The following is a 25,757-nucleotide window of genomic DNA, read 5'->3' as shown; positions in this document are numbered from 1 at the left end:
ACCACTTCAACCTATTCCTTATCTTAGGCTTCTTCTCTTTAACCTTAAAGAATATGAAAATTGCACATTAGTTAATAGATACTTTAAATAAAGACAACCTTTCCTCTTCATCTATAATTAATGAGTCCATGATGGAAAGCCCTAAAGCTCTTAGGTCTTTTTCTTCACCTTATTTTAGATAAATGTATTTCACCTTATTTTTTATTCTTAAAATTCAAATCTGATAAATTAACAATAAATAAATATATATATATATATTTTTAAAATAATTCCATTCTTATATAAAAACCATTTGTTTGAACATTAATAAACTTATTTTATTTTATAATAAATATGTTTGTTGCCGTTAAATTTATTTCCAGAAAGAAGAGGGAAAACCCAAACAAGGAAAAAAATGTTCATCAGCAAAGAACCAGTCACAAACTCGACAACGCAAGGAAATGTAGAAGTGCCCTATCTACTGAATGCTGTTGCTAAATTTTACATTTATATACTTGTATCAGGGCAAACAATACGGTTTCCTTGGCCTTTGCCCGAGCCCGGGCTTTCTCTCTCTAATATTGGTAACTCGAGCTCGGAAAAGACAGGATGCCTGGTAAGCTTATGTCAGGAAAGTGAGAACCTGATCGCGTTGCGAAGCGCTTAGGACGAGATCAGGTAAGCAATCCTTAAGGTTACTGGCTTGTGGTGTGTCAGAGGCCTCGTGAATTCTGAGTTTATAAAACATTTCGTAGTTATAAGGTTTGCCTATCGCTTCGTTTAGTAATGCCAAAGAGATCACAAGCTTTTTTATGTGAATGGTTTGTAGTCGTATATAACCAGAAACCTTATTTGTGGGATTGAACGTATGGCGGTTTCAGCTGACATGATGATTGAAGTCTTGTCTTTTACTTGCTGCAGAACTATTTGCAATGGAAGGGAGGATTCCTATAACAAGACCTGCTGGAGCAAACCCCCATCCAACACAGTTATTTTCCCCGAACATGCCCCCAGTTAGTCCCCTTTGGCAAGGGACACAACTGCAACAACATTTGAAGAGCCTTCAAGAAAATATTGAATTGTTGAAGGCCTTGTAAGTTCTCTTGATTTTCCTTTCTACATGCTTGCTTTTCTTCATGATTTGGTCAGGGACTATAATGTTCTGCTATGCATGTCATGGCCATTTTTTTCAAGAGTCTAAGGGCAACAGTAAATATATTCTGTTTGTTTGTGAAATTGAAAATCAGGTTTTGTCTGCTTCATCGGGCTTTGCTGTATATTTTAACATCTTCTGTTCTTCAGGTTTATATTATATAATTTGATCTTACAATTGAGTTAAACTCACCGATATTTACATTTTCTCTTCATAGAACAAATGAATTGAATGCGATTGCTTTAGTCAAAGGACCAGGAGAGGTTGTCAGGCATAACTCAGAGAATCCAGAATCTGTCTCAGAATCAACTTCAGTTCTCGATGGGGTCTTACCTGACAACAAAAAAATTACAGCGAACTTGGGAAAAGATCAGAAATCTGTGTTGCAGGGCCTAGTTGAACTGATTGGAACGAAAAATATAGATTTGAACACACACCAGTCTATGGCCTTGGAGGCTGGAAAGACTGTGCAATCAACTTTACAGAATCTACTGGCTCCATTTGATACTTTGATCCATCAAACAAGTCGATGGGAAGAGAGAGCAGCAGTGGCACGCATAGCAGACAAACGACTCAAGGTTAAGCGCAACCGACGCTGGAGGAAGAAACGACGACAACTTGCTGCTGAAACACGTCGCAAGGTAATGTCATCTGAATTTGACAACCTGCAGTCAAAATGCAATGTGGATATGCTCTTCGGCTATTTAACAATTAAATTTAGATACAGGAGTCAATGTTTTAAAGTTTAGAATCCCAATTTCCGGCGATGTTGTATGCTTATTATTTGTTTGTGAATTGTGATATTTTTCTCTTTTGTTTACTTTACAGGAACAGGAAATGTATGAACTCGCTGATCGGGAGGCTGATGAGTGGAGGGCAAGAGAGATTGCAAAAGATATAGCAAGGCGAAAGGTAAGAGTCACTGTTTAAGGATGAAGTCCCTGCTTCTTTATTAAAAAATCTGGCCAAGGGGAAACCCAGTCGATGCTTTCCCTTATTTTGAAGATGGTATTAGGGGTAAACTAGATTCTTTAGGGCTCAAGGTCAAGTCAACAGTCAGCAATTGGCTCATGAAGAGAGCAAGCATGTCATGAAGTGAGTTTTGAACCTGGGCGGGGCAGGACAACAACTTACCCCTTAACTTTTCTCTCAGCTAATTGAGTTGCACCCAACTAATTAAGTTACACTCAATTGACATAGGCATGAAGTCATGGTCAAACTTTAATGACAAAATTTTTGCTGTGAAAGTTTATTTCATGTAATGATATATAGATAATTCTTGTTAGGTTTGAGGTGTGGATATCATTAAGAGAAGATTTGGTCCCAATTTTGTTTTTTGATTTATTTATTTCTCAAATTTCTATATGAATACAATTTATAGAAAATGCCATTAACACAGTACCATTTAGCTGGCATCAAAATATAACAAGCACTGACTCCTAGCCTTCTATAATGATCAAATTCTCATCAACAGCTACCTGATTAAGATCAGGCATTTCAGCTGAGGCAGATTGGGCCAAGTTTGCAGAATATATTTTGTGCTGGCTGCCTTGCGTGTCTCCCTGATGCACTGCTTGGAGCTGCTGTGCTCGAGACTGGAGACGCTGCATGTCAATACTCATATTTTGCATTTGCACTCTCTGTGCAGACAGAATGTTTGTTATAACGACCTCCACATGCATCCTTTGTGCTTTTGAAGTGCCATGTTCACGGCATGCAAACAGTCTCATAATAGTTTTTTTTAAATTGAAATTCATCGTCATATTTTTAAGGTAGCATTGCTTCCTGCAGGGTTCCATTGACCCTCAAAGTTCCAGGATGGAGTTAGAAGGATTGATTTGCCAACTTGTCTGCCACTGTGTTCAGGTCTCTTAAAACATGTTTGATTTGACTGTGAGGAATCCAAGTGAGTGATCTCAAAATTCTCGTGTAAAGATGGCAAAGTGTGGAGTCAAATGAAAGGTTCCCAAAGGAAGATGACAGATGGAGTTATTAGAGTCACCTATTGTAATTAGAGATCTAATTGGTAAAGATCGAGCCAGAGCGATGCCTTGGAAGAGAGCATACATGTCAGCTTGGTTGTTAGAGGCTATTCCTGGGCTCCATGAGTATTCCTGTGTTATTTGTCCTTCCGGGCCAAAGAGAACCTTCCCGCACCTGCCACTCCTTCGGGTCCCCAAATAACAGAGTAAAGCTAATGAATATTTGTTAAGGGGCTGTCAGAACAGTCTAGTTTTGACGTCCATAAGTTGCTATCTTTTTGAAGCTTTAGCTTTTTAGTATACAAGATGAAGCATAATAGAAACTAGATTACTAGAATTTTTATTAGGTAAAATCATCTCGTTTACCTCATTTACCTTTCTTAGAACATGTCATTTTAGCAGGTGCTTTGAGTAAGCTGGTCCTCCTTCTTTCAGCTTCCAAGTTTCCAACACTGAAGCACTTTTTTTAGGACACTTTTTACATCTATACATGTGTTTTTGTAAACTAATTTATAACCAGCAGCATTGTTAGGAAATGTTGAACATCAGTTCAGAGAAAAAAAGCATTAAAAAAGTTCATTAAGTGGTTTCCCAAATGCCCAAAGCTTCAGTTGGAGTGGCTAGAGCTGTTTGGAGTTTTCACGGGAATTGTCACTTGGTTTTACTACTATTATTATCCCTTTTATTTTTGTGGGAGAGATGGCTAAATGCACCTTGCTTAAGCATTACCGGAACAGCTTTTGAATGAATTGATTTGGTAAGATGACAACTAGTCTTTAATGTTCAATCTAGTTACACAGGACAACTTCCATGCTTAACTTACTAAATTTTTACATAAGTCTAATTCTGGATAAAGTGATCAAGTCTCTTCTTTCCTCAGTTGTCAGTGTGCTTTCATTGAGTAGAAAAATTACAATCATTTTATGGCAAAAGTGAGTGGCATGGTGACACCCTTGGTCTCATAACAAGTTGCATTGCATGCCAGGGGGAACACAACAAAAGTTAAATTTTTAGTATAAATGCCCACATGGAAGTCCGGCAAGTGTAACCAACATAAGCAAAATGAGAACCAGCATAGGCCTAATCATATTCAGCAGCAAACTGATTGCCTTGTAGGGGATATTGTTTCTCCTTGAAACCCCATTTGGTGTTGGGTTGGGGCTCTGATTTATGGGTAGCTTCTATGCATGCCCCTTATCTTTACCTCCCCATATTGAAAGTTGTTTCACAAGTGGTAGCATCTCTCTTTAATGGTCGTGAATACTCTTGTCTGTGGTGCCCCTTACACCTCACTCTCCTTGCTTCCTACATCCTAAATTGGATACACATGATTTCCCGATGATGGTATTTAATTCAGTTGGACCTTGGTGACTATATAAATCTACATAGAACAATTGCCTTGTGGCCAACTAGTGTCCTCAGATGCTCCAATTCTACTGCTAACTTTATCATGCTTCTGGATCAGCTGTACGGACGAACTGGCCCCTGCTTTGCATATTTTATGCAATAGAACTTGTCTGCACACCTCTGATGGCATTATTCTGCTGCCATGCGGATGTTGTGCATGTTGATGTTAGGATGCCAGTCTTATTGATATGCACAGCTTTGAAGGGACACAAATAAATATTTATTATTTTTGAGTTGAATTGCCACATTTCATGTGACATGAGATGAGCTCTACCTTGCTCAGCAATATATCTAGTCTATTAACTTGGTATTAGCTTAAGAAAAATGGGGAGATTGTGTCAGATTTCACACACACAAGCACAAGCTAGAAAAAGAGAGGAATTTCCAATTAATTCCCTAAATTTGCATTGCATAACAATATGGATTTTATCATACAAAATTTGTTTTAAAGTTTGTTGCCAAAGGCCCAAATGTAAAGATATGTTGTTAGCCTAAAAGAGACAATCCCCAAATTGATTTTTTACCCTAAACTTGTGTTTATCTTTTCATTCCAAGCACACTTCTATATTTATCCTTATTCTAAAAGGAATTGTTTGCCTTATTATTATGGTCATCAAAGAAGCATTCTTATTTCGTTGTATGGGGCTATTGTTCTTGCTTTGTTGTCTTGACAAAAGTGTTTTTTTCCCTGAAGAATCTTTTTTACTCCGACATGGTTTAATCATATGTGAAAGGTAATAAGGGTCTTGACTTGCAAACATTCAAGTCTATCTATTTTTCTCAAGGGAGAATTTATTTTCAAGGGTCAATTTGGGAGTCTCTGTTTCGGTGTCAGTCCTTTAACTCGAGGCAAGTTGAAGAAGATCCCATTTTTGTCAAAATTATCTTGGTCGTTTGATGTTGAGGACATGGTGAGCCCGAGACTGAATCCAATTAGAATCTAGTTCCAGCTAAAGTCTTGATGGAAGAGATTTGTGATCAACGACAACAGAGTGAGTTCTAAGCCAAGGTGCTGCACAATATGATGACCATGTTCCAATAATTAACTGGAGAATATATATCCAAAATGTGGCCAAACACAATTAACGTATGATTGCAATATGGTCGAATATGGTCAAATATGAACAAAATATGGCAGAAATATTCCTAAAATATGGTTGAGATATGACTGGAGTATGGCACTGTATGCATGGCCAAATATGATTGTATCCGTATACGAGTCATGTCTTTCAAGTGGAAATATTACTGTATGTTGCAAGTATGGTTCTGACATCTCTTGCGTTTTATTGTGTTGCTCTCTTTATCTCTTTGTTCACTGCTCTTTCTGATTGTGTGCTTCTATCACATTGAGGTCATTTAACTTGCATTTAACTGCCTTTCAAAATTTTAGCGCTTAAGGATTCAAAATGCTCTGTGCCTATACTTTTGATAAATGATCAACTCTTCGAGATTGAAATTGATGCCTTAAAGGCCATTCTAAATCATGGATGACGCTGATTGCCATATTGCTTAGAAACTTTAGTTGGACCTTCTTTGGCTCCTAGCTAGTTGTGTCACATGAACTTCTAGTTTTTTTTCGTCCTCAAGGATATCATAAGTAGAAACAAAAGGAAAAACGATTGCCTTTATTGAGCACTTATCTCACATTTTAAATGAGAGACATACTTCTCAGCGCATCAATTACAATTCCACTGGATACCCACATGCTCTAAAATCACAAATATATGGGAGGAAAATTTTGGCTACATTGAGATAGATAAAGGTTGAAAAAACAGAACCACTAAAAGTCCAAGTCAGTCTGTGACAACAATCTTCAACTCTAGGAATTGACCACTGTATATCTGCATAAAACGATACCATATCTTCAACGCCTACTTCTAAAAGATACTCTTTGTGATAGCTAGGCTTGCCTTATCAGACAGAAGGAGACCATTAATTGCTCAGCAACGACAACTTTCCCTTGCAAAGTGGGTTTTCCATTTAACTTCTAAGTAATATGATAACTTTTACATTTACGATAGAACTGCGACAATTATTTCCTAAGTAGGAACAAATTGAAGGGCATGTCCTGGATGTTCATGATTCGATATTTTAGGTACTTAAGGATAAGTGTTAATTTTAGATAACAATGGTATTTTCTATGCTTGAGAGCAATTTACTTCAATTTTCCTACTAGCCCAATATCAATTTCCAGATTAGCAATCACATTAACATGACAGTAAATGCAGATAGAACATAAATAAAACAGTAGAAGACAAGCCAAGACAAGAGGACATAAGATATGGCACCAGCCAGGGACAAACCCCATTGCGGGGAAACACTTTGATCTATTCTTCTTATTATTCTTCAAAAGTTCAGCAGAGAATGAGTACAATATGTAATATTCACTTGGCCAATCAAAGTGAAATCTGTCCAGTCAAACAGCAGCCACAGGAAGCCCTAACCAGAAAGTCAACACTGGTCAACAGGGCAGAATATGACCTCCAAAATAGGTCGGTCAAACCCAGTCAACTCAGCCTCCAACAGTCCTCTGAATCAGCCCAAAACAGTCCCGAAAATCACAGTCAAACTTGGTCAACGCAGAAGTCAAACCTGTGGTCAATTCTCTGCAGTCAACACTGGTCAAACAGTATGGAATGCCTCGATTTCTGTGCCCAGAAATGTGGCCTGCCCAAACAGAAATTTCCCTCACAAAAACACAGTCAAACAGGTCAACGCTGGTCAAAACCCTTCCTGAAATTCGGTCAACACCCAAAACAGAAAATGACTATCTTTTTCTTCGCACATGTGGAGAGGCTGCCCAGAAATCCGTACCCAATCATGTGAGGAGAGATAGCTGTGTGAAGTTGAGTGATGTCCAGATGAGGTAAAGGCACTTTCTATTTATATGCAAACGTTGAGGATGAATAGACGTGACTATTGGGCTTCTGAGCCTACATTAGTTTGCTCGTCGACCTCGACAATTTATCCATAAACAAAATAAATTCATAATTTCATTTGTACATGTCAGATTGAGATGATCTTTAGATCAATCCCACACCTCTCGGTAGAGGAATCCAATAAAAATATCAGCTGCATCATATGCGCTGTCCAAGGTGGAGTTTGGCCCTAGTTGCCAAATTTAACAATAAGTCTTATCAATAGCTTGTAGATATGTGTTTTATTCCCACTTAAAATAGTCTGACTTTTGATATGGTAATCCCTGTAAGAGTAGATACAATTAGATGAGCAGTTTGAATTTGTACTTTAGAAGACATCGAAGTGTCCATTTTATCAGGGATGCTCTTCTCTTTAAAAAGGCCACTGTACATCCTGGTACAAGTAGATTCGTGTCTCATAAGAGAGTTCTATATTGTATGGACAAGTTTTGTTTATATTGTTACATTTGTAGAAATTTCCATGAATTTGAGTTTTAATGCAAATTCAGAAATTTCACCTCAAACATGAGGTTTCCTGGATCTATTCCCTGTGAACTCTTAGTCATAGGTCTGATCTGAACTATTCAATTACAGAAACAAATACTTCACTTTACTTCAACCCAGATCACCTGGCAGCTATGCAACAAGTTTCCCAAGCAAATTACAGGTCTGAAATTGACTTATTACAGTAGTAAATCTTTACCTTCTAAATTGGTGTTAAATCACTTAACAAATTCTGTTCAATGTTATGTCAAATTGGGCATGCATAACTAGTGCTAGAATCTACTCAATCTTGAAGATAACATAAGTTGAAATTCAAATTTGCAAATACACAAAGTTTGGACAGCTGGAATATATATATATGAAAGATGAAGCACAAGTACACATCATATTACAAGCCCCCCTGATTATGAAATTCTTTGAGACCGAAGGCTGTCCTTCTGATTCTATATCAACAGCAATTTGTTGATCACCCTTTGAAAAACCTGTTCATTCTTTTGGACTTCAGGGTGAGTATCTAGTGCTGCAATATCTGCCAATATTTCAACTTCAGAAATTCTATCATTAGCATTACCTGTCCGAAACACTCGTCATCTCCTTGTCCTCATCGCAACTACTTTGATTTGTATGCATGTGCTTAAAGTTTTGTTCCTGCAACTGCTTGCTGGAGAGATGGGACAAATCATGGCTAACTTCACATTCTCCTTTGTGGATTATTCGGGATGATGACCAAGATCAGCATCTCTGACTGACAAAACAGAGTAAGGAGCACACTCTCCATGATGGCAAGTATTTCAACAAATGTCTCCTATCAAGAAGAGCCCCTTCACATATCTTTGAGCAGGTTTGTAGAGGATCCCTGCAACTCTCTCCAAGTCATTTTGCAGCCGGGTTTCACTACAGGGGAAAGACTTAATCTTCTTGCAATCTAACTTGTTATGGATTTTAAGCAAACATTTGATAAAATCCTTTGCTCCAGAAGGCACAGCAGGCCGAGGAGCTTCCTCAAAACTTGGATCAGCCCTCAAAACAGTTCTAAATATACCAGATTCAATTCGAGCTCATGAAGGTCAGGTACCACAAATAAGGATGTATATAATAACACTGATGCTCCACACATCTGCCTTTGTACAATAAGACCTGTGAAGGACTTTTGGTGCAACATATTATGCACTACCTACAATATCTTTCATCTGCTTTTAACAAAGTTTGAGAATCCAAAATCTATATCCTTCAACTCCCCATGTTCATCCTTGCTAGTGAACAGGAAATTCTCTGCCTTGAATTCTATGATGAACCACACCTTGGAGATGACAAAAGCTACAATATTTAAAAAACCAAACCACTGTTTTATCATAATCTTCTGAATACTTTTCTCCTCCATCATTGATGTCAATCATGTGTGATCTCATTGCATCCATCTTTACTTGGAATGTCATCTTTTTGACTACAGCGCTCATGACTGTCAATGGACCTTTCTCAAATATTGGAAAGACTAACACGATCACCCTCACTGTTATTTCCACAATAAATGTTTCTTTCTAAATAACACTTCCAAATGCCTCACCTTTTTGTTTCAGGCAAAATTGGTGGGTAACACATCAATCAATGACAGTAGTCTTGTTGAGGTCTCAAGGTTCTTCTCCTTCGTTGCCATCCTCTGGACATGCATCTAGACGTTCTCCTTCAAGTGCCTGCTTTCTTCTTGAAGTTGAGCAATGATGGCTTATAGTATTGCAACCTTTCTTTGTTCGCTTTTCCTGCCTGAGTCTACTATCTCTTCAAAGTTCTGGCAGCCACGTCACAATCAAGGATTCAATTGCTCTGATACCTTATGATCTGTAAACGAGGAATATTATGTATAATTAAATATCTGGTGACTGGTCTCTGTTATGAGACTGGTGCCTAGTTCTTTGCCTTCAAAATTAATTTCGAGTCCCTCGTTCTCAATGTAGTTATGAGTGCAAACTACTCTGTGATACTATTTAGGATTAGTGAGATGGCCTGTTCTTTGTTGTAATCATCATTTCTGTGTGTGTGTTCAATCCTGAATGCGGTGGCTTGATTGGTGAATAGTGAACCTCTCCCAAATGTCCAATGCTTGGGGCAAGACCACCCAACCAATGGTGCCAGCTTTTGATGAACCTGTTGTGATTCAACACCCTCTGGTGAGCTATTCCAGTGCTATTGGGTTTGGTGAATGACAAATGCTATTATAAGAAGAAACAATTAATCTGAACTCTACTTGTTGAACATGTCAAGCCTGTACTTTTGCTTTTGTTTAGAAATGGCCCACTCTATTAAAGACCTGGATTCATGGATCCAATTGCTTTCTAGTATGATCAAACAACTTGCAGAAATTGATGAATCAATTGCTTCAACATCACTAAAGGACATCGATGTATCACCCAATGGAAATGTTATGTGTCTAATCATAATGCATTCTCAACACTTCCATTTTGGTGACTCCAATCAGGGAATAATTATATATTCTATGCAACCAGCCAACAAGATTGTAGAGAGCTCTCTCCTTCGGTTCAACCCTTACTCTACAATTTACTTAACAGTAAATGTCATATGGTTCTCAATGCATTCACATGAATGGTATGCCTCCTTAAATGCTCGACCTTTGGAGTCTCATTTGCATACAGCCATGCTCCAATTTAGCTTATGTACCATTCATTAATTGAACATAAATGAGAGGACAATTTTCTAAAGCATATAAGCAATGGCAAACATGTAAAGCATATGAGTAAAATAATCCTTCACATGCCAAAACCTAAAAAAAATATGAACCAAAGAATTTCACCATATGTTGCCGACAAATGGGAGGAAGGAGAGATTCATGTGTTGTGGGTCACACTTGACAATCTTTATCATAGTTCACCACTCAGCAGGTGTCCAAACTATTATGCAAAAGCCCAACATCAGTGGCACAACCTCTTGGAGATGGGCATAGTCTACCGGGCGGTGTATGCTTTGTATTACCCACACACAGCCTCCAACTTGCCCCCAATTGCTGCGTATGACCTTACAAGCTCAATTTCTTGTGTATGGCCTCCCAAACTCAATCTCTTGCTACATACGCCTAAGGAAGAAGCCCAAGTTGTGTAAGGTTTTGTGGCTGAACCAGATATGGAGAGATGAAGCACATTGGAAGAACATATGAAAATTTGTCTCAGCTGCATTCTGGCACATGGTGCATCTGCCCGGACCATGCCAACCTTTCTTTTGAAGGACCTCCCAAGTAAGGTTCCTGTTCCTGAATACCAGCCACGAGAATAAAATCTTTTTAAGTGGACATGCCGCCTTCCATAGTTGAGGAGGAAAGAGCAGGTCAGAATTACACGAGAGGCCTGAAGACATTGAAGCATATAAATCCTTTACTCGAATAGGCTGAGAAGATCGCGGAAGAGCCAAACCAGAGCATCCTTGGAGCCCGAATGATGAATCCCCAAGCCGTTTAGGCTCTGTAAAACAGAGTGCCAAAGGGGACGCATGGAGAGAGGCAAAAGTAAGTCCTCCCCTTCCTTCCATACAGGAGATGAGTGAGACCAAGTTTTAATCAGCTTGTCCCACGGGAAAATACCCTTTGAATGAAGGAAGGAAACCAAGCGAGGAGAGAAAGAGGAATCCAAACCATTAACTATGGAGTCGAAACCAATGAGAATGCTTGAGCCCGAGAATATTTTCCATCGTAAATTTTCCATGAAAAAAGGCTGAATTTTCCTGAAGCTTAACTAGATAGCAGACCCTTTTTTAATGCCCAAAGATTTCCTTCTGTACCAGGACTCCAAACTCCTGCCTTTTAAATATTTCATATTAATAACTTTGCTCCACGGACCCTTACCAAAGATACCTCTATGAGGAATGGTTCTTGTGGAAATGGAGGAATGCTAATATTTTTCAAGATTCAAGGGCGCCTCTGAACTCTATTCTGTTGCGAATTTTGGCAAGTCACGACCTAAATGGCTGATTTTGGACCTTGATTCTCAATTATGTGTCTCTTATCAAGGATTGTTGATATGTTTTGTTTTTGAAAGCGTTTCAATCTTGTAAATCTTGTCAGTTTGGCCTGTTAATATGTGCTGATCGGTCTAAGACAATTCTGAAAGTTTTTGGACTGATATGATATTATATTTTGGTATCTGGTAATTAGTTATTTGGAATACCTGATACTCTTCAATATATTTGGAAAATCTGTTTCCAACATATCTATGTATTCAGATCATTATATTCTCTTAATATAAGCTATGATGGTTTTTTCTCTCTGAAAAAAAGGTTTTGTGGCTGAAGCCTGAGCTGTGGAAGGTACCAAAATCACTTTGGCACATTCACACATGAAAAAGGTGATTTAATGAAATATGCCAAATGGGAGTTAAGCTATGATGGAAAGCTATATGAAAATGGATTATGTGCCCTCTAAGAGTGTGTAAATGATGGAATATGGGTGTGATATGAAATTTGTAATGTCCCAAATAGAACAATTTGGCGTTGTCTTGAAATTCCAACTCAGAAATTTAAGCTGTCAATACCATAAACAATTTGCACAAATTAAGCCACAAAGTTTACGGGGAAACAGGGAAATAGAATCTGCAACTGAATAATAGACAATATAAACATGCAGAAGATCTCAGCCTTATTTTATTAATATGTAAATAAACTAGTACAAGAGCGGGAATATCGCTGGGATGATGGCCCCAAATAAATCTACAATAATGCCGCAATTGGCCTCCCAAAACAAATTGAAAATCAATAAACGACAACCTGTGAACCCTGAATGGATCCACCAAGGAAAGAGATGGGTGCTCGCCCACTTTCATTGAATCACCCAAGGGTTTCCGTCCTGGGCTACTTTTGAAGTAGAGAACCGGGTTTGCAAAACCTCACCACAAAGACAATACACAAATCCAAGATGTTTCCAAATGACGCCCTCCTCCTTTTTTATATATTTGGTGGATAGATTTCCAAGCCTCTAGAAGCATCTTATTTTATTATTATTCTAGAAGCTCTTCCATTGACTTTATCTTTTGATGAGTTACTATACCCAACAAATATGCCCTTCACACTGGAAGGATCCAACTTCTTTCTTTTGTCATTTGGTATATGAATATACACAAGACATCCAAAGATTCAGAGATGATCTATGGATGGCTTTTTCCCAGTGAACACTTCTTCTAGAGTTTTGTTATCTAGAGATTTGTGGGGAAATCGATTTTGTATGTAAACTACTGTCTTTGTTGCCTCACCCCACAGAAAGTTGGGTAGATCTTGATCGTGTAACATCGCTTTTACTCTTTCTCCAATGGATTTGTTCTTTCGTTTCACGACTCCATTTTGTTCGGGATTGTATGGAACTATCAACTCCCTCTTAATCCCAGATTCCTTACAGAATGCTATAATCTCTTTGGATGTATATTCTCCTCCATTATCAGATCTTAGTATCTTGATTCTTCTTTCTGTAAGGTTCTCCACTTCAGCTTTGAATTCTTGAAATTTAGTAAATACTTCATCCTTGGTTTTCATTAAGTAAACCTAGGTCTTTCTTGAGTGATCATCTATGAATGTGACATAATAAAGATGTCCTCCAAGTGATTTTGGAGTCATAGGGCCACACACATCAGAGTGAATGAGATCCAAGATTTCTTTCGACCGTGAAGCACTGCTTCCAAATGGTCTCTTGGTATTCTTGCCCAATGCACATCCTTTGCAAACACCTTCATGATCCTCCTTTAGATTTGGTATTCCATCTACTATGGAATTTAGAGTCGGAAGTATTTTGAAATGTAGATGACCAAACCTTTGGTGCCAAAGTTCACATGGACTAATCTCAGTGTGAACTAGGGCATGGTTTACAGGAGATATTAACCTGTAGAGCCTTCCTTCTTGGATACCAATCACTTTTGCTTGTTCTATGCTTGAGCCCTTTGCCCATACAACTACTTTACCATCAATGAAGGCTACTCTATCTCCTTTATCTTCTAAGCTTGAAATAGAAAGTAGATTTTTGTGCAAACCTGGAACAAACAGAATGTTGTTGAGGTGGATGTTGCTTCCATCTTCGAGCCTTATGGATGTTGATCCAATGCCTTTCACTGGATAGCTTTTGTTGTCTCCAAGTTCCACAGAGTATGTGGATTTTCCTTTTGACAAGGTCTTCAATTGGTGGGAGTGACCAGTCATGTGCCTTGATGCACCACTATCAATCACCTAGATGTCTTCGTCTTGGAATGTCCCAGAGAGAGCCGAGAAGAGTCCTTCATCCCTTTCTTTGAGTGATACCTTCTTTGAAGAGAATATGAGACTCCATACTTCTTTGATACCTTTCTTGAGATGGCTTGCAATCTTCTTGATGACCTTCTTCATTGTAGAGGAGATCTTCATGATGCCCTTAGAGAACCAAAGCTTTGATACCATGTTGAGAATTCAATAGGGCAATGTATATGTTAATTCTCTTAACTTGATAACTGTTTGTGTTACCTTTTTACTTATTAGCTTTGATCTTTCTTATTCCAATGTGCAATACATCAAATAACTACCAAAAACAGTAAGAACAATGACATAGTATATAGGCTGCAAGCCAGGGCCAAAACCCCTCCTCTTGAGGGGAAAACCCATAAAATCTCTTCTTATCTTTCAGATCTTCCAATTGACGAATACCATGGGTTAGACTGAGACAAATACCCTCCAATATCAAGTCTTCCTCAGCGTTCTGCTGAAATATCTTTGACCTCCCAGTAGATCCGAAATTCTGCTCCCCAATAACTGCTATTGCTTCTCTAGGAGACTTCGATCTCCCTCTAACTGTCTTCCCCTTGACCTTGCTTGCCTTGACTTGAGTCCTAGGGCTAGTAAGATGCCCTAAGAGACCTTCGCTTGCCTTCCTTTCTTTCTTGCTTCCAAAATCGAACCTTAGATTTTCCTAGTGCAAAATCCCTAACTTTGCACTTTCAGAAGAATGGAGAGAGACCCAAACACTTCGACTTCTTCGTCCTTCTCTTCTTCGCACTTCCTTCTTTTGCCTTCTTCGCATAAGAGATGAGTGAATGAATGATGCAAGTGGAGGACAAGTTCCTCTTATATATAGGCTTCCACAAGGGTGGATGTGGCTCTTCATGTAGGCAAACTTGACAACTCATTAGGCCGACTTGTTCTTGGAGGTATTTTGACATTTTCAAGATAAAATAATTTTTTCTTTACAATATACAATGTGCCCATAGGGTCTTCCACATATGACAATGACTCTTATACCTAGGACAAACCCTCGAAGCACTCAATGGGTGCTTGACCTATAAAATAAAAGAACTTGAGCATGAAATCCATGCTTCAACAATAATAATAATTTCTTTTTTATTTTACATTTACAAGAATACATTTCATACTAATGAAGACCGAACCTAGTTACACATTTTTCAACACCTTTATCTTTCATTTTCATCCTTTTACTTAAATTTTTAACATTACCATGAAATGACTCAGTGTGTTTGAGAGTGGTTCCGACCTCATTGGATGTCATATGGAGAAGGTAGAATTTTAGATCTCACTTAAAATCCAATAGACTTGACAATTTTTCTAGATTTCAGGATTGGGGCGATTGCAATGATTCAATTGGATTTTGTCATGTATGAGGGTATCGAACTAGCATTCAATCAAGAGCACCAATCCCTCTATTTACCTTGATGTTAGTGGCATTGTTTTTTGGACTCCTCTATCATGATCCTAGTAGATATGTACCCATCGCTCAAACAAAATCTTGAATTGACATGCTAAGAATTTTTTATCTTATTTTAATGCTTAGAGGGTGATATTGATGACGAAGATCTAAATATAGGAAAATATTTTGATGATATGTAGGTATTTGTTATAGCATGATTTTTTTGGATGCTAGAGGCCATCTAGGTCTTGTTTTTGATGTATTTTTGGTTCAAATATGGATTGCACTTGGTGTTATTTTGGTTATGTGCACCCTTACATGCTCTATAAATGAAAACTTTTGCTTATTTGTGTATAAATGTTTTGGATTCATATGGATGCACATGAATATATGTGGTTTTATTAAAAATTTGAATATTTTATGTGTTTTTGGTTGATTGTTTTTTCGTCTGGTTTTTTTACCGGTTTCCGTCCGGTTCTAACTGGTTCCTGGTCTGGGGGTCTACTGGTTCGATGACCGGTCCAGTTCTGATAACATTGGTGTAGATCATGTGCAAGACCCTCATCAAGCATAATACTCTATCAAGATTCAAATGCAATATTCAAACCTCCATGTATGAAATGAAAATGCCTAAAAGGTAACTATCCACGAACAAATATGCATCAAAAAACACGTCTCCAAAGCTATTATCCTCTAAACAACATGTCTCACAAATATTATTGGGGTTCTTTGTAAAAATAGACGGTATCATTAAATCCTAGTCATCCTGGTAAAATGAAGGTAGTTGCATTCCTTTCTTTATTGGCCTTATGTCTAACTATTGAGAATAAAAAGGCATGCAATCGATAAGACCTATGAGCAAGCATACCCCTCATTTCGAGAAATTAATAATGAATTTTCTGTCTGAAGGCACCAAACAATGGTGTAACTTTTCCAAACCCTAGGTGACTGCTGTCTTTTGCTTCTTTATCAACTAAATCAGATCTTGAATTTACTTAATAACAAAAATTAGAAAAATCTGAGCTTGCATCAATCACAGATAGTTAAAAAATGCAACAAAAGCATAAAGCATGAATTTGTCCTTTAAATAAACTTATCATTAATGACTCAAAACTTACAAGGACATGTCAGAAATGAGGTTTTCTACCTGTTGAATGATAAAACTACAAAACAGGTTTGAGAATTCTGCAGCACAATTCTATCCGCATGACTATATGGACTATATGAATTGTCCGTACAACTATGTGGATCCATACAGTTTGCCTGTATGACTATGTAATTCACTGTGTAGAGAGATTTGCAACCTGCAATCAATGCTAGGCTGCTTTTCTCACTGTTGCATTGTTTTCTCCTTTCCTCGGCCTCTTTCTTCTCCTTTGGATGAAATTGTCTTCATGAAGAATCAATGTCTCTTTCCTCTACCTTGCACTGTCTTTATACTTGAGTTGAAGATTTAATCTACCAAAACACTAATCTTAGTTTGAGATCTATAATTGAGATTAATATAAATTATTGAATTTAGATTAAATACACTTTATTAGACTTTTACAACTCAAAAATACTTCACTTTATTTGTAAAATACAAAATAGAAGACTTGAACGACTTCCCACATGTTTGACACAAAACCTGTGCAGAAGTACATGTTCAAGCTACAATCATAAATACTTATTTATAACGAGGAAGGAATTATGCACCAACGCAAGTTTGTCTTTGAATCAATGTTTTAAAACTCCGACTCGGACTATGGTTGACTCCGACTCCGACTCAGTATTGACTTGGTTGGCTCGATTTCAATGACTAGGTCATTGTAAAAAATACATTAAATATTTTTTTTTATTATAAAAACATAATTTTAAAGATTTTCATTCATGTTCCAAACACACAGCATTAGAATATAGATAGAAGACAACATATGATCAAAGTAGGCTTATGAATATATCCATGTTGACACCTAATCCTATGCGGTTGGGTGAACCTGGAATGTGAACAATCATCAGAAGATGAACTGAGCAGTCACATTCTTGTATATAACAATAGCTACCTAATGTAATAAATCGAATCAGTTTTTCTGAGTTTTCTGCCAAACTGGAGTTACTCCTGGCCTGACATGGTATCAGAGCCAGTTCTAAAAATAGTTGTAACTCCCTTCATCTCTGCCACTGCCTCTGTCCTGAGCGCTGCCACTGCCTCTGTCCTGAAATAGTCTGCCACTGCCTCAGTCCTGAAATAGTCTGCCACTGCCTCAGTCCTGAGCGCTGCTCTGCCTCTGTCGATGGCCTGACATGCCCAGAGATGCGTTGGTGCCTCTATGCAGACCTGTCCAAGCTCATTTCGCTCTCACGTGACCGAGTTGCGAATTCTCTCATACACCCAACGCCCATGCCCTTGGCCAAGGAATAACCCTGTATTACGAAATTGTGCGACCCGTTGACAGTGTTGGTAACTGATCTCGAGCTCGAAGGCGAGCCATCGCCGTTCTCAGGGATTCCATCCTGCATTATCGACGGAAATCTAGAGCCGAACCATGGTGACTTGTAAATTCCTTAGAACTTACACATGATTGCTTCAAGCATTTGTATATTCCAGATTCTGAGTACGCGGGCTTAAATGTGAAGTCAAGGGACGATTGCTTCAAGCGTTTGTATATTCCAGATTCTGAGTACGCGGGCTTAAATGTGAAGTCAAGGTATAATCGTCCGCATCGTAGACAGTACTTCATTTAATTTAATTTCTTTGACGTATTGGTGAAGGCTTTCCGGAAAGAGAGCATAGCTATCGCCAGTGGAAGTGGGAGTTCCAGAACGGAGAAGCCTCCTTGTACGCCGCTGAAAACTGGACAGAATCCTTTCTTTCCCATGTGGGCTGCAACGCAAGTCTTGAAAGTTTAAATAAATTCTCAGTGCTGACGGCAAGGTCACAACGTTTTGAATGCGCAGTCGTATTAACGCTTGAATATTAATGCGCAGTCGTATTAACGTTTGAGTGTTGAATGCGCAGTGGTATTATCGTTTTGAGTTTTGAATGCGTTTGAATTATTGGACGTTGTTTAACGCTGTCCCATTGAACTGTGGCTTGAATGTTGTATATGCCTTGTTGATGATTGACCAGCATATATATATATATATATATATATATATATATATATATATATATTGACCAGCGTTTGAGTTTTGAATGCGTTTTGGACGCTGTTTGAATAAGTTTTGAATGTGTTTTGGACGCTGTTTGAATGAGTTTTGGACGCTGTTTGAATAAGTTTTGAATGCGTTTTGGACGCTGTTTGAATGAGTTTTGGACGCTGTTTGAATGAGTTTTGAATGCGTTTTGGACGCTGTTTGAATAGTTTGTAGATATGGAATATGGTGGATATATTATATGAGGATCCTTGGAGGGATTTGAAGAAACAGGACATAAAAGTATTTGAAATCTTTTTGCCCTTTTGAGTACAATTTCACTGTATATCGCAGAAGTATTTTTTTCTATCAGCAAAAGTTTTTTTTTTACAGAATGCATTCAATCATCTCTATGGTAGGAATAGTTTTCACTGGCAAGGAGAACTATCCTGAATGGTCCCGGATGATAAAACACACGCTCATCTTTAATGAGTTGTGGAAAGGAGTGTGTGTCGGAGAAGGAGACAATGACCCAGTGCAGCCTACTTCAGAGAAAGAACTCGTCATTTGGGAAAACAAGAACAACAAAGCTTATGCATTAATCGCAGCATCTGTAAATGAAGAGGTGAGTCGCCATATTTCATCATATTCAACTGCCTTTGAAGCTTTACAAAAGCTGAAAGAACTCTATGACTCACATTCTGCACTTGAAGTAGTCCAACTCATGATTAAACTCTTCACTCTTGAACTGCAAAATAATGATCCTCTTGCTCTTGCATCTGAAGTAAAGTCTATAATGCATGATATCAAATCCACTAAGGTTGAATTGGATATTCCTCTTATTGCTTTTCTCAAGGCACTTTATCCTACTTACTCCAACTATCTTGAGTCATTGCAAGCAAATGGAAATCTTAAAGATATAACCTTTGACTCTCTTGTGAAAAAGTTTGCTGAAAGAGAGAAAGCTTTCGGAAAGAAGACAGCCCCTGAATCTTCTGAAGAGACTGTGTCTCTTGCTCATAAAGAAAAGCATCCTGCTCAAGACTCTACAAGAGGAAGAGGTGGACGAAGAGGAAGAGGAAGATATTTCAGAGGCAGGGGGGGCAGACATTCTCAAGGAGAAAAGGCAGATCTGCATTGCATTCGTTGCAAACGAAATGGATCACATGATGCTTCTACATGCAAGCTACCATGGGACAAAATTGAGCAGAAAAGAAACCAGCAGAAAGGTAAAACTAATGATACAGACAAAGGTAAAGCACCTGAATCCGCTCACTATATTGAGGCACAATGTAACATTGGAGTAAATGAAGATTTGTTTAATGCTTCACTTGCTTCTTCGAAAAATGATTGGTTGCTTGATTCAGGAGCAACCTGTCATATGACTCATAGAAAATATTTTTTTGAAGATTTCATTGACAATGTTGATGGAGCAGTATACTTTGCAGATCAGTCAAAAATCAAGCCATCAGGGCTTGGCACAATCAGGCTTAAACTGCCTGGTCTTCCAGACTTTCTTCTGGATCATGTTCTATATCTCCCACAGCTCAAGAGAAACTTGCTGTCCTTGGTCCACATCTGCCAGCAAGGTCACTCCATTCATATGTTTGATGGCAAGCTTGAGGTAAGAAAAGCATTTGACCACTCACTTGTCATGAGGGGAATAGAAGAAGAAAGACTTCTCAAACTGCAAGGAACCTCTGCTCATGCACAACATTTCTCATATATTTCTCATCATGAAGAAGGTACACTTCCATCAAGTTTATTATGGCATGCTAGATTTGGACATTTAAACTATGACAGTCTCCGCTTATTGAAGAAAAATGGTGTTGCTGGTTTGCCTACAATTCCTAAGAAACATAAGCAATGTGATGCTTGCATTCTAGGAAAGCATAGCAAACAGTCTTTTCATGATTCACATTCAAGAGCACATAGGAAGCTTGAACTCATTCATTCAGATTTATGTGGTCCAATGCCTGTTCCTTCTGCAAATGGAAATAAATATATCATAACATTTATTGATGATTACACCAGAATGTGTTGGGTTTATTTATTGAAGAACAAATCTGATGCTTTTCAAACATTCAAGAATTTTCATAAATGGATTGAAAATGATGCACAGTCTCATATTGGGTCTATTCGCACTGATAATGGAAAAGAATATACATCAAATGAATTTGAACACTATCTTCGCCAACATGGGATCAAACATCAAACAACTGTGCCTTATAATCCCCAACAGAATGGTGTAGCTGAAAGAATGAATAGAACAATCTTGAATATGGTACGATCCATGCTTTTCTTCAAAAATGTAAAGATAATGTTTTGGGCTGATGCTGTTCTATGTGCTGCTTATATAAAGAATAGATGTCCATCTAATGCTATAAGAAACAAGACTCCTTATGAATTGTGGTATGGACATGTTCCTTCGGTAAAACATCTCAGGATCTTTGGTTCCACCTGTTATGCTTTGACACCAAAGGTACATAGAAACAAACTTGGTGCTAGAAGTCGTAAGTGTATCTTCCTGGGGTATTCAAACACCTCTAAAGCATACCGCCTCTATGAAGAAGTAAATAAAAAGTTTGTTGTATCTAGAGATGTCATTTTTCTTGAATCATCCAAATCTGAAAATGTTGTTGAGCGGCAACTTAATCGCTTGGATAGATTCGCAAAAACGAAATCATTTCAAGAATTTGATAATCAGATTCCACATCTTGAAGGGGGGATTCCTATACTAGAACAACATGTGGAATCTTCTTCTGAAGAACAATCTCCTCTGCATGAAACTCCAACAGCGGATGATGCTTTAAGTGATGTAATTTATAGAATTGGGAGACTCAATCTTGATTCAGTCCCAACTCAATCAACAGAGCAGCCTGGACCATCTCAGAAAGGTCCCCCAAAGTGGCTGACAAAGACACTTGAAAGTGTTCATCCTGATGAAATTGGAAAAACAGGAACCAGAAATTCAAACCGACAAGATGGAGGTGATGTAGATGACTCTAATTCACCTGTTGATATGGATGTTACTTATGATTGTGAATTGAACTTGTCTACAGATTTTGAACCAACTTCCTTCAAAGAAGCTGCTTCTCATGATGAATGGAAAGAAGCGATGCAAAAGGAGTATGATGCCCTCATAAAGAATGGCACTTGGAAGCTGGTTGATCCTCCATTTGGAACCAAACCAATTGACTGCAAGTGGGTCTACAAGAACAAATACAAAGCTGATGGCTCACTTGACAAGCACAAAGCTAGGCTTGTGGCAAAAGGTTTTGCACAGAAGGAAGGGGTCGATTATGAGGAAACTTTTGCCCCCACAACAAAATGGGCCACCATCCGGACACTCTTTGCACTAGCAGCTCAGAACGGTTGGAAAGTCCATCAAATGGATGTAAAAACTGCATTCTTGAATGGAGATCTAAAAGAGAATGTTTTTATGTCCCAGCCTGAAGGATTTGCTGTGAAAGGACATGAACAAAAAGTATGCAAACTTGTGAAGTCCTTGTATGGCCTCAAACAAGCACCGCGAGCCTGGTATGAAAAACTAACTAAACATCTTCTGAAACTCAACTTCAATCATTTTGATCTTGATGATGCAACTTTATTTGTCAAGAAAGTTGGCAAAACAGTTGTATATCTTGTGGTATATGTAGATGATCTTTTAATGACAGGGAACAATGAAAGCTACATTTCATCCATAAAGAAGGAATTGGGGAAAAGTTTTGAAATGACTGATTTGGGCTATGTTCATTACTATCTTGGCATTGAAGTAACCCAACATCCAAAATCCATATTTCTTTCTCAAAAGAAATACATTGGAGATTTGTTAAACAGATTTGGCATGACAGAGTGCAATCCTCTTTCTGCTCCAATGGAACAAAACTTAAAGCTCACATCTATTGAAGGAAAGGAATTTGAGGATGCAACAAAGTATAGACAACTTGTAGGAAGTCTCATCTACCTCACTACTACCAGACCAAACATTTCATTTGCTGTTGGAATCCTCTCCAGGTTTATGCAAAAGCCTTGTGAGGGACATTGGTCTGCTGCAAAAAGAGTTCTAAGGTACTTGAAGGGAACTCAATACCTTGGAATCAAGTATACACAGGTGGACGACTTCAGCTTGATTGGATACTCTGATTCAGACTTCGATGGAGACAAAGAAACTGGGGTATCTACTTCAGGATATGCTATGAGTCTTGGATCAGGAGCTGTCTCTTGGAGATCACGCAAACAATCAGTTCCAGCAGATTCCACAATAGAAGCAGAATACGTGGCAGCAGCTGAAGCAACGAAAGAAATTGTGTGGCTCAGGAAAATTCTTGAAGATTTGCAGGTAAAACAAGTACAATCAACTCCACTCATGATTGACAACGCCTCTACAATAAAGTTGGCCAAGAATCCAAAGTTCCATGATCGTACAAAGCACATCAATACTAAATATCATCTGATCCGACATCATGTTGAGGCCAAAACAATCCATCTCCGTCATTGTTCCACAAATGAGCAAATTGCAGACATCTTCACCAAAGCGCTTGGAAGAGAAAAGCTTGAAAGATTCAGAATGATGCTTGGACTCACCAACATCCCTTCAGATTAAGTGGGGGAATGTTGACACCTAATCCTCTGCGGTTGGGTGAACCTGGAATGTGAACAGTCATCAGAAGATGAACTGAGCAGTCACATTCTTGTATATAACAATAGCTACCTAATGTAATAAATCGAATCAGTTTTTCTGAGTTTTTTGCCAAACTGGAGTTACTCCTGGCTTGACAATCCATTATATCAAAATGGCTCCAAGTGCACTGTCCAATACATACATGATCATGATATAGAGATCAAAACAAAAACACATAACCAAGGAGGCTAGAAATGGCCTCTACAACAAAAGTAAACTGTGACCAGTACTACTGGCTACTGCCAGAGGAGCCGAGATCATGTGGATCAATCTCTGGATCATCATCAGAGTCAGATAGGGGGCCCCATGGCTCCTCCTCATCATCATCTCCAACTGCAACTGTAGAAGTGGTAGCACTAGCAGGCTGTGCAGTAGCTGCAAGTTGAGATAGACGAGATATGCGCTTCTGTCGTGGCTGAGCAGAGGAAGCGCCTGCAACTGGAGGACTTGCTAGCTCTGAGGTTGAGGCTGGTACAAGTGGATCAGGATCTGCATTCAATTGAACATTATGTTCGAGTGATGCTATCGTCTGTAAGTCATAATCAATATCCTCATCAGAAGCAAACTCTGTTGGATGACTCTCCACTACCCAATCTGATGTTGGATCAATGTCTTCCAACACAATGGGATTTGAATCAGGTCTTTTGTTCAACAATTGGTTGCGCCTGAGCTGAAGGTTATATTGGACATATACTAGATCATTTAACTGTTTTTGATCCAAACGATTTCTCTTCTTTGTGTGAATCCTCTCAAAGATAGACCAATTACGCTCACACCTAGTAGCACTGCAAGTTTGACTCAAAATACGAATTGCAAACTTCTGCAATTCTGGACAATGGCTACCAAAAGCCTCCCACCATTGTGCTGCAAAAAACATAGGAGTGTAATGAGTTAGCTCAACAAAATTACAAATTATATCCAACTTTCAAATTATAAACGATTTAACAAAATAAGTATTAAGAATTTGCAAATTGAAATTTTTGTTTCCCTGGCTCATCTGCTTCCCTTGCAATCTTGGCTAGGTTTTTCCCAAAGGTACCTGAGGCAGTGCTGAAGGTTGTGACCTGTCGGTGTATCTCCAGCTGATCACACTCCAATGGGGTCATGCGATCAATGCAGTCAATCAATTCATCTCTAACCTCCCCCCCTCAAAGCTCCTGTCGCCTTAGCTTTATAATGATACAGTGGGTTCAAAAAATACCTCGCTGCATGTATATAGGGTGATGGAGTTGATTGTTCCATCTTTCATCAATGATTGCCCAAATGGACCCACACTTAGCCACTTTATCCTTGTATGCCCTCTTTATTTGCTCCTTTGCTTGATCCATAGCCTCATAAATGAAGACCATAGCCAATCTTTCCCCATCCACCAACTGCAACACCTTAACCAGTGGCTCAGCAAGCTTCACAATCCTTGCTGCCTTTCTCCAAAATATTTCTTTATTAACAATCCTTGCTGCCTTTCTCCAAAATATGCCTTGCTGCCTTTCACAATCCTTTGCCTTCTAGTTTGTGAGAACACTGGCTTTGACTCCATTCTTCACTGGAAAAAATCTTTTGCAAGTTTCTATGTTGTGAAAGCATAGATTGCAATGTCAAAAAATGAGTAGCAAATCTAGTGATGGCAGGCCTAATAATATCCCTGCCCCCTGTGTGTTTCCTCATCAGACTCAAAATCCATGAATGATTGTAGATAAATTTTGTTATGCTTTTGGCATGATCTACAATGTTTTTGACCCAATCTGATTTGCCAATATCCTCAAGCATGAGGTCTATGCAATGTGCAGCACATGGGGTCCAAAAGATGGTCTTGTGTTTTTCCTCTAACAATTTACCAGCAAGAACATAGTTAGAGGCATTATTTGTGATGACTTGAACAACATTAACCACCCCCATCTCCTCAACAACCTCATCCAATACTTGAAACAACAATTGCCCATCTTTTACCTTATCAGATGCATCAACTGATTTTAGAAACATGGTTCCCTATGGACAGAAGATAAGAAAGTTTATGATGGTACAGTTTCTTTGATCAGTCCATCCATTTGACATGATGGTACATCCTGTTCTTGCCCATGAGTCCTTGAAATCTTTCAAATAGTCATTAATGGATAAAATTTCTTTCTACAAACGATACCCCCTTAGCTCATGCATAGTAGGGCCTTTGAAGCCTTTTCCAGCAACATGTATGGCATCAAACATAGGCTCATAATATGGTGAACGGGAAGCATTGAAGGGGATATCAGCATCATACCACCATCTAGCTATGTAATCACAAGCAGTCTCCCTCAATTCTTTCTTCCAATGGTAATCTAAAGTGGGCTGCATTTGACTTCTACTAGCTTGAGGACCATGTGCATCTGAT

General features: G+C 38.5%; 1 protein-coding gene across 2 annotated transcripts in view; it reads left to right on the top strand.

The window, feature by feature from the left end:
- Positions 1-375: 375 nt before the first annotated feature.
- LOC149160163 (U11/U12 small nuclear ribonucleoprotein 59 kDa protein-like) overlaps positions 376-25,757 on the top strand; it is a 103,687-nt gene continuing 78,305 nt past the window's right edge. For both annotated transcript variants that reach the window (XM_089436645.1, XM_089436644.1), the window contains exons 1-4: positions 376-657; positions 901-1,072; positions 1,350-1,773; positions 1,961-2,044. In XM_089436645.1, coding sequence (XP_089292771.1) covers positions 912-1,072; positions 1,350-1,773; positions 1,961-2,044 — 669 coding nt within the window. In that variant the 5' untranslated portion in view covers positions 376-657; positions 901-911. The remainder of the gene's footprint in view (positions 658-900; positions 1,073-1,349; positions 1,774-1,960; positions 2,045-25,757) is intronic.

Source organism: Pinus tabuliformis, chromosome 5_2, assembly GCF_031772625.1.
Source record: "Pinus tabuliformis cultivar Carrire ecotype Pingquan chromosome 5_2, CPIR1, whole genome shotgun sequence".
Classification (NCBI taxonomy): domain Eukaryota; kingdom Viridiplantae; phylum Streptophyta; class Pinopsida; order Pinales; family Pinaceae; genus Pinus; species Pinus tabuliformis.
Note: the sequence above shows the minus strand (reverse complement) of the source record. Positions and strands in the feature narration are given on the sequence as shown.